The sequence below is a fragment of the Babylonia areolata genome, chromosome 24 (genome assembly GCF_041734735.1).
Source record: "Babylonia areolata isolate BAREFJ2019XMU chromosome 24, ASM4173473v1, whole genome shotgun sequence".
Lineage (NCBI taxonomy): Eukaryota > Metazoa > Mollusca > Gastropoda > Neogastropoda > Buccinidae > Babylonia > Babylonia areolata.
The window spans coordinates 4,571,149-4,581,039 of record NC_134899.1 but is presented as its reverse complement, the minus strand read 5'-3'; the positions used below and the strand labels follow the sequence as shown (position 1 = coordinate 4,581,039).

Below are 9,891 nucleotides of genomic sequence, written 5' to 3'. Positions count from 1 at the left end.
GTTTATGACTTCCCGTCTTATCTCAAGCTTTGGTCATGGCGACGTCGAAGCCACCGGTGGGGCTGGGAGAGGGTGCCGCGTTCCAACTTATCCAAGCCTGTTTATGACTTCCCTTCTCTCTTTGATTATGGCGGCCTCGAAAGCACCTCTGCCTCTGTGTGTGTGTGTGTGTTTGGGCCCCACCTTAACTACATCATATCGAATTCTGGACTGAGCGAATTCACATATGACAAATTCACTGTCCCTATGACCTCAAAAGACTATGGGATCTTTGAACCCAACAGTTTCACGGATATCTTCCAAGTTGACGTGAAAGAGATAAAGCCGTCTGTTGATCCCTATATTCAGTTCATACCTTGCATTTAGTTCTAAAATGCACGTGATCTTGTACACGTGCGGGCACACACACACACACACACACACACATATATATATATATATATATATATATATATATATATATATAGAGAGAGAGAGAGAGAGAGAGAGAGAGAGAGACATATACGCATGCACACTTACACACATACCCATGCACATATGCACTCACATATAAACGCACACACATACACACATACGCATACACACATATGAATGCACACAAATGCACATATATACGCGCGCGCACACACACACACACACACACACACACACACATACACGCATTCAAACGCACACGCGCATATGCACAGACATACACAAAGACATACACACACACATTACACATCTGATATCACTTAAAAAAAGTGAAAAGACATTACCTCTAAGAAAACATAAGCACACGTGCGCGCGTGCGCGCGCGCACACACACACACACACACACACACACACATTGTCCGACTCTGAATGGCTCCAAGGATTAAGGATGATAAAACAAGGAACTATCATGATCCTTCTCTTCACCAAACGAAAGCTTTCCTCCTGATGGTATCTTTTGTTTGCACGGCAGATGTACTTTGAACCCGTCAGAACTCAACTCTGACGTGAGGAGTTTCAATAATTCGCTATTCACATCACGTCGACGGCTGAGTGATTTGATGTCAACAGGGGTATTATTAATCTGTCAAAATCGAGTAAAACATATATGTGTGCATACACGTGAATGACGCCTGACTGAACGAGACAGGGAACGACGAGACAGGATAACAAATAAATGATGAGTGCCCAAAGGCAGCTGACAGTGACCTCTTCGCAGGTGTAGCCTGTGGCGCAAATAACCCCATGTTTGTAAAACATTTAGAGTACAGTCTCTAACTAAAGATGGGCGTTATATACTACTACTAATACTACTACTAGTCTATAAGGAACATGCACACACACACACACACACACACACAGATACACGCACGCGCGCGCGCGTTTACACACACACACACACACAAAGGAACAGACACATACATAGATATACACACACGTGCGCGCATGCATACACACTATATGAACCGGAATTTTTACTCCGCGACCTTCACTAAACCTGGTGGTCTGGATGCTCAACGTTTGGATGAGATGATAAACCGAGGTTCCGCGTGTACTTCGCACTCGCACGTAAAATAACGCGCGGCAATAAGAGAGTTGTTTTTGACAAACGTCTGTAATAAAAACCACGTTGATAGTAAAACACAAACACTTGCAGTCAGAAAAAAATGAAAGAAAAATAATAAAGGGTAGCGACGGATTATGGCGACCTGTCTGTCTGAGTTGGGCAGTTCGCATTCCTGCACAGAATAATCTTTTGAAGCTGGCGTAATTTGTAGTATAGTATATTATAGTATGGTATAGTATCGAACCATAGGCCTCCGTTGGACAGTGTTGGCCATGGACAAATCCTAGTTCATGTCTGGCCTCCTGCTACAGCACTGCCTGTGGCTGAACAGGCAGATGTGTGAATGACAAGTCTCTGTAACACGTCACGTAGTATTGTACATCGTCCAATATGATATATATATATATATATATATATATATATAATATAATATTAGTAAATCAGTATTAGTATCTAACTCATTTTCTATTTCATTTATGTATCCCCCCCCCCCCCCCCCCCCAGACAGATCACTTCAGAACATGGACTCAACAGAAACCTCCCCCCTGGTGACCGTCACGGCGGAGACGTCGTACAACAGCGTCAACATCTCCATGCCAACGGCGGCGGAAGAGGACAGTGACGCCATTGTCATGGACAGTGCAAATTCCGCGCAACCCTCCACTTCCACCGTCAGTAATGGTGACGGTGACGGTGATGGGGATGGTGACGGTGGTGATGGCCCCAGTGGAGGAGCGAGACAGAGGAAGAAGAAGAAGAAGAAGGTGTCACACATGGGGTGAGATGATAATGATGATGACGATGACGATGATAATGATGAAATATAAATAATCATAGCAATAATGATAATAACAACAACAACAAAACAACAGTACTACTACTACTATTACTACTACCACTACTAGTACTACTAATGGCAACAACAACAATGCAATAACAACAAAAATATGATAATAAAGATGATAACGATGATTATGATAATTATGATAACATTACTCTACTACTACTACTAGTAGGCATTTAAAATGTGCTATAACTCATTAGCACTTGGCCCAAGAGTGCTAACAATCAACATCGCTTTGGAGAAAATTGGTTACAATAATTTGCACACATAGCAGCTGGGTCTAAGACTTAACGAATAACGTCAAGGCAAGTCCAATATGTCCGTGAAGAAGCACACACACACACACACACACCCACACACACACACACACCACGGCACGCCACGCCACGCCACACGCCAACACCTAGACATCCATGAAAGCATATTTGTACCTGTAGATCATGTGTTTTGAGGCCAGATTTCAACTGAGTTGATGAGAAATGAATGAACGAACCTTAATTGTTGATTTAAACAAAGGTGAGCAAAGCACATGGTGTAGAAGATATTTAACGTGTATGCAACGTGAAATATCATCTAGAACTAATTGTATACACGTATGGCAAACGCATAACTGATGGCCAGCACTGGCTTCATTGTATATATCATATGCACTCTCTTTCTTTGTCTGTCTGTCTGTCTCTTCAGTGTGTTCTGCTTACGGTAAGGCAACATTGTATTCATTATCTATTGATTTCGTACTTGAATTGTTTCATCAAATATTCTGTTAACTTCCACCACTGTGTTTGAAACATGTGTTACATGAAGGAGCTCGGCATAAGCAGAGAACTTATTTTTGCACACGTTCATTATAACTATTATCATTACTGAGAATAAATATTATCATAAGTTGTAATCTAACTACCGTGTCTATGACTGTGTCAGTGACGTGAGGGCCGTGATGACGCTGTTGAAGGGCAACATGGGCACGGGGATCCTGGCCATGCCTTATGCCATGTACTGTGCTGGACTGGTGGTACGTTCCTCTGTCTGTGTCTGTCTGTACTGCCTCGCCGTGTGACTCTGAACAGAGAGAGGGAGTAAGAGGGAGGTAGAAGGGAGAAAGAGAAAAAGGAGGGAGAGAGGGGGAGAGAGAGAAGAGGGGAGGTGGGCGGGGGGGGGGGGGGGAGGGGGTAGAAAGAGAGGAGGGAGAGAGGTAGATAGAGAGAAAGAGGGAGAGAGAGAGAGGAGGGAGAGAGAGAGACAGAGAGAAGAAGAGGGAGAGATATAGAGAGGGACAGAGAGAGATGCGAGATAGGAGAGAGAGAGAGGGACGCAGAGTGAGAGAGAGGGAGGAATAGAGGGGAAAGAGGAGAGAGAGAGAGAGAGAGAGAGAGAGAGAGAGAGAGAGAGAGAGAGAGTGCATATTTGTATTAGTTGAATGTGCATGGCTTTTTCACTGCCACATTAAATATCGGACTGTAGTTACTCGTACGTCTACAGGTTTTCCCTACCACATGAACACACAATAAAAATTTAGTCGTATACATGTGTATTCTTTTTACACAACCACACATGATACTTATTTCAGGAATGTTTTTAACTTAATGAGTTGCTTGTTCCAAGTTTAGAAAAGAACACCCTTCTCTCATTCATCCATGTAACTATTCCCGCATTCACCAATCAAAATTTTCTTTGTGGTCGTTATACAGAGTTACATGTCAATGGACATTAAACGAGAAAAGTGTTATGGAAACATTATGAAGTAACAATATGATCAATGGCATTTCTTCCTACGATTATGGAAAGAAAGTCTTATATTAAGAAGACACAAAGTTGTCAAAATCTTCACCAATCTCTGCACTGACAGTTTCAGAGGTTATCTTCCTTTCTCTCCCTCTCATGTCCTTGCAAACGCCGGCTCAAACCGCCATAGTCAAATTTCAAAGACAGACACACATCTAGTCAGACTGACAGACATACAAACAAACAGACAGTCAAGCACACAGACAGCAGTTCAGACAAACATCCTATCGAAGAGACCAAACATTCTCGAAACCAGGAGGTCGACTGGCCCAGCAAGTCCAAGAGACATAACTCTTCACGGGATATCATCGTACTTTCGTAGCAGTCTTTCCCCCTGAGGTGCTGCTGTCCTCCAGCCACCATCACCTCCCCCATTATTCTTCATATTCTCGTTTTCTGGAAAGTTAAATATTCATGTTGCCAAGTTCATTTTGTGTTAATAAAAAAAAAAAGTCAGTGATTATCATAGTGTTTTGTTATATTGCGACTTTCATTGAAACACAGTGATGCTCACTGCACGTCACAAGAGTAATACATAAACAACAGGAAAATATTTTACACAAAGCCCAATCACCGGTAAAAATCTCCAAAACCATCCAATGCGAACAACGTACAGTCACCCTAACCAAACAGTGAACTAAAACAGCCATTATCATCCTCACAAACATAATACCAAGCAACCATGCATGCGAAGTCGGACAAATGCACACACACACACACACACACACACATTATATATATATATATATATATATATATATATGATACAATATATATATATATATATATATTGTATCATACATATATATATATATATATATATATATATATATATATATATCGCGTGCGAGAGAGAGATACATACATGCAAACATATACATGTATACATGTGTAGACACAAACCTACCCATACACTTACACATACACATACATACACAGATTCATACTGTAAACATGCATGCATGAATAAAAAGAAAAAAAAATGTATTGTTTTTTGTTGTTTTTCCAGGTGGGCCCACTGCTGACGTTCCTAATGGGGTGCATTGCATTGTTGTGCATGCACTTCTTGGTGCGGTCCGCACGTGCACAACGTGAAAGGTGAGGAATGTAGGGATGGTGGGAGTGGGATGGGGAGGGTAGTTCATGGCCCCATTGACAGCTGACTATCAAACCACCAGTATTCTGAAGTGTATCTGATCTCAGTCACTGCTAAACACTGCCGTGAATCGTGCTTATACCATGGGTCGTTTTGGTGTGGAGAGCTAAATGAGTAAAGAAATTGAATTTAACAAAAAAATTCAGACAAGAGTAGACCTACTTTAGTCACTTACCAACTCATTTTGTCATTAACTGAAAAATCAGTTCGCTTGAAAATGTAGTTAGTATATCAAAATGTTTTCTTTTAATTCTCGTGACTGGTAGTGAAAATTGAAAACAACGAATTTCACCAATGCTAATGTGTTGCTTTGAATAATCAATAATGACAGGAACGCTTGCTGAAAAAAAGCAAAGGCAAATCCCAGCTTCTTTAACACTACTTATTTTCATTTTCTCAGCTGACGAGAAGTATTTCTCAAAGACAGGACTTTATATCAGTATGTTATACCCATGGTATACATACATGTGGATGAACCGTGACTTTTAAGGTATTCATGAAATTTATTATAAATGAATATATGGGTTATGCAAAAGTAAGGTATTGCTCTTTTTCTTTTGCTCCAGTAGATGTGTGGTACAGCGGACATGGATCTGTCCGCACGATCTGACACTTCGCTGAAACTGTTCTCATTTATTTTTTCTAATGGACACAAACTGTTGAAACCAAATGTATAAAAATTCATTGAAAGAAATGCAGAACATACTTAACACATTCATATAATGTTTTTTATATATGGTAGTGGAACTGTATCATGTCCTTTCTTTTCCTCATTTTTCATATCAAGTTTGAGTTGCTTTAGCAGAGGAAGTGTTGTCATTGACTCCGTTTGGAGTTACCGTTCAGCATTGTGTTTGTGCACGGTCATTATTAAGTCTAGTGTTGCCATTGACGCCTTTACCCATTACCGCTATGTTTGTGTATGGTCACTTTTTTTTTAATTGTTCATTTATGTACTAATATTATTTATTTATCTATTTATATATTTTTGTTTGTATCTATGTATGTACTTATTATACATCTAAACGTTGGTGTTGCAGAGCAAAGGCGGAGGGTGAAGAGGACGTGGTGATGAACTACTCCAACTTGACCTACTGGGCCCTGAGGACCTTTCACCCTGCCCTCAGGGGATGGCCCGCCAAGTGGGGACGGTAAGGGAGATTACCTGTGACCTCCTTCAAGATAAACAAACAAAAAGCTAACAATTGATAGGATATCTCGGGGAGACATGGATGGATACCCATGCCTTTTTATAGAATGGTACAAGGCCGTTGGGTTGGAACATATCGATAAAGGTTCTGGTGGTGGTCCTGATATTGACCACGATAAAGCTTAATTAATCAATCAAAAATAAGTAACTGCTCAGTGTTGCACACTGTGGAGTGTCTTCCGTTCTTAGAAGTAGTGAAGCTTGTTATGTGTGGAATCGGATTGTTTTGGAATGTTTTCTTGATTAATGCTGTGTATCTTTTGAATTTGCACATACATAAAGTTAACGAGAAACACAAAGTGGTGTTGCATGGAACTTGTGTTTTCCCACAGGTGAAAGAGTTGATGCACTTGTGTGGTTTTGATCTATCCGCCTGTCTCAATCACATGTTGCCAGTCATCAAACGTTCGTCTATGTTTGTGTTGCAGATTCTTCGTGAACGCGCTGTTGATGATGTCCCAGTTGGGATTCTGCAGCGTGTATATAGTGTTTATTGCGGCCAACATCAGAGACGTAAGTGAGAAAGATAGCCTGCAGTGTCCTTTTTTTTCTTGCTTCACTGTAGTCTCCTTTTTCTGCATTCCCAGTCCATTCCCCTATTCATTTTTCGAACATGCCTTGACATTTTTGACTCACCTGTGTAAACAAAGTGAGTCCATGTTATAACCTGGTGTTCGGTTGTGTGTGTGTGTGTGTGTGTGTGTGTGTGTCGGTGGTAAAATTTAACATTGCCATTTTCTCTGGAAAAACTGTGTACGTTGATACCAAATTTGGCTTAAAAATTGTAGGAAAAAAATCTTCACAGTAATACAAATGACAGGTAGTAAGTCACCCGAATTAAGCCATCTTTCCCGTATCATTAACGGTTTATTTCGTTGAGGTTATTTCCGGGATCCCGAAAACACCATATTACCGCATCTCAGTTGCAGTAGAATTGGTGATGCTTTGTAAGAAGACTTCACGACCTCGTTTTTCTTGTTCACAATTAAATGGAAAAAAATACAAATTCTGGACAGACCACACACAGTTACATAGACAACATCATAGACGTGTTTACTGCTTATGATTATTTTAAAGCGGATACCCAATGAACTAGAATGAAGTATTGTTTTTTTTTTCCTTTATTACAATTTCTTTTTGGAATCTGGGGATGACGAATTAAGTGGAATTGCTGGCGTCCTCAGCAAGGCCTAATCTTTGAATGGTTAAGATAATGTCATGAACTGTGTTTTGTAAGCTTATCTTAATGTTTTCCTGTGTATGTGACAGTTTTCTGTTGACAGCAGTTGGACATTTGTGTTGTTGGGTAGTCCTGATAATTCTGACCCTGAGCGTTCGAACTCCAACAGCAATCATTATGATAAATTGTTGTTGCAGGCGGTGGTAGCGCAGACATCCGTGGATTTTCCCATGTGGAAATACCAGCTGATGGTGGCCACACCTCTGCTGATCTACAGCCAGTTCAGGGGGCTGGACAAAATGTCGCCCTGCTCCGCCATCGCCAACATCCTGAATGTCATTGGTGAGTGTGGTGTATATCTACATATCTATGTATGAGCGTGTGTGTGTGTGTGTGTGTGTGTGTGTGTGTGTTTGTGTGTGTCTCTCTCTGTGTGTGTGTGTGTGTGTGTGTGTGTGTGTGTGTGTAGGCCATATATTATATATTATATGTATATATATAAATAATAATAATATATCGCTTATATGATAAACCCAAGCCCAGATGTCTTTTTTTCTGTAATGGGGGAAGCATCAAACAGTCTAGGGTAAACGTTTAACCTTCAAAACTGTATTTGCGTTTTTTGTGCATTGGTCGTATTTAAGAAGCTCTCATCCATGTTAATGTTGGTCGTAGTGTACCTCCAGAAGGCAAGCGACAGGTGTTTCTGCACTGTGTAGTGTTGTTCGGGCTTGCTACCCGCTCCTGACTGCCGACCAGAGAGAAACGTCTTACTCCAGCAAAGAGAACCTCACGATAGCTCGGCAGGGACCTGTTGTTTTTGTTAAGGAATTATTTCTCAATAACCAACATGAGCAGAATACTGAAGGCAAAAAATCAGATCTGCAGATAAAACAACAGTCTTAAACACTAACCAAGTGACACAGGAAACGAATGATGAGCGCCTAAACGTACATAGCTCTAAGTTGGCTTTAGCAGGATAGTCTGTTGTTGCAAATGACTGATTGTAAAGCGCTCGGAGCTTGGCTTCTGACTGCTCGAGGATATAGGCACTATAGTGGTATCCAAGCCATAGATAAAGGTTTTGTTTTTCACTTATGCCCTCATGTGCTCTAGTGTAGTATAATGCACTGATATGTATGCGTTGTTTTATGTGAAGCGCTTAGAGCCCATTAGATGGTGAGTTTGCGCCTTAAATGTGCATGTTATAATGATGATGATTATTAGATTCATTAATTATTGTGTGTGTACACATATATAAAACTATACATGTGTTCCTATAAACATATCTGTTTATATTCGTGTATCTACACCCTACATGTTGTGATGACAGGCCTGTCCCTGATATTCGTGAACATCTTTAGCAGTCCCCTGCCAGATGTCAGCAGCCTGCCGCCCTTTGCAGGATGGTCCAGGATGCCAGCCTTTTTCGGCACCATCGTCTTCTCCTATGAGGGCATCAGTCTGGTCAGTGGAAAGTATAATCATAATAATAATTATAATGAAAGATGATATAGTGATAATAAGTAATAGTAGTGATATACGTATAAGTGATGATAATATTACTAATAATGATGATAATAGAAATACTAATATGATAACATGATAATGATAATGATAAACAAATAGTAAAGAGTCTCTCATGGTGCACAACTTCAAGTCAATGCTGCTTATGCTCCCGATTCAGCTAGCACAACATCAGACACATTACAAAACCCCTTTTATCAACCACACCATCCAGTTTGATTTGATTTGATTTGATTTGACTCGATCCCCGCCCATCACCAGGTGCTGCCCGTCGAGCGACAGGTCAAGGACAAACAGCTGTACTCTGCCCCCTGCGGCGTGCTGACCCTCAGCCTGACCGTCGTGGTCACTCTCTACACCGCCATGGGATTCTTCGGCTACCTGGCCTTTGGACACAACACTTTGGCCAGCATCACTCTCAACCTGCCTTCCAGCCCCTGGTGAGTCAGTGTGCATGTGTGACAGCTAGTTGTGTCCGACATATATGGCCACCAGAACAGCAGAGGAGGCACGTAACTATCACACGATCAAGTCAGTTGTTCTTGAAAAATCGTCAGTTTGCATTCATCTGTCACGTAACTATCACACAATCAAGTCAGTAATTCTTGAAAAATTGTCAGAGATCCTTGCATTCATTCAACAGGTACTACTA

General features: G+C 41.0%; 1 protein-coding gene across 1 annotated transcript in view; it reads left to right on the top strand.

The window, feature by feature from the left end:
* Positions 1 to 2,061: 2,061 nt before the first annotated feature.
* Positions 2,062 to 9,891, top strand: part of LOC143299135 (proton-coupled amino acid transporter 2-like) — a 9,771-nt gene continuing 1,941 nt past the window's right edge. The window contains exons 1-7 of the mRNA XM_076612264.1: positions 2,062 to 2,318; positions 3,306 to 3,377; positions 6,363 to 6,473; positions 6,961 to 7,045; positions 7,802 to 8,054; positions 9,046 to 9,179; positions 9,501 to 9,679. Of these exons, the coding sequence (XP_076468379.1) occupies positions 2,062 to 2,318; positions 3,306 to 3,377; positions 6,363 to 6,473; positions 6,961 to 7,045; positions 7,802 to 8,054; positions 9,046 to 9,179; positions 9,501 to 9,679 (1,091 nt within the window). The remainder of the gene's footprint in view (positions 2,319 to 3,305; positions 3,378 to 6,362; positions 6,474 to 6,960; positions 7,046 to 7,801; positions 8,055 to 9,045; positions 9,180 to 9,500; positions 9,680 to 9,891) is intronic.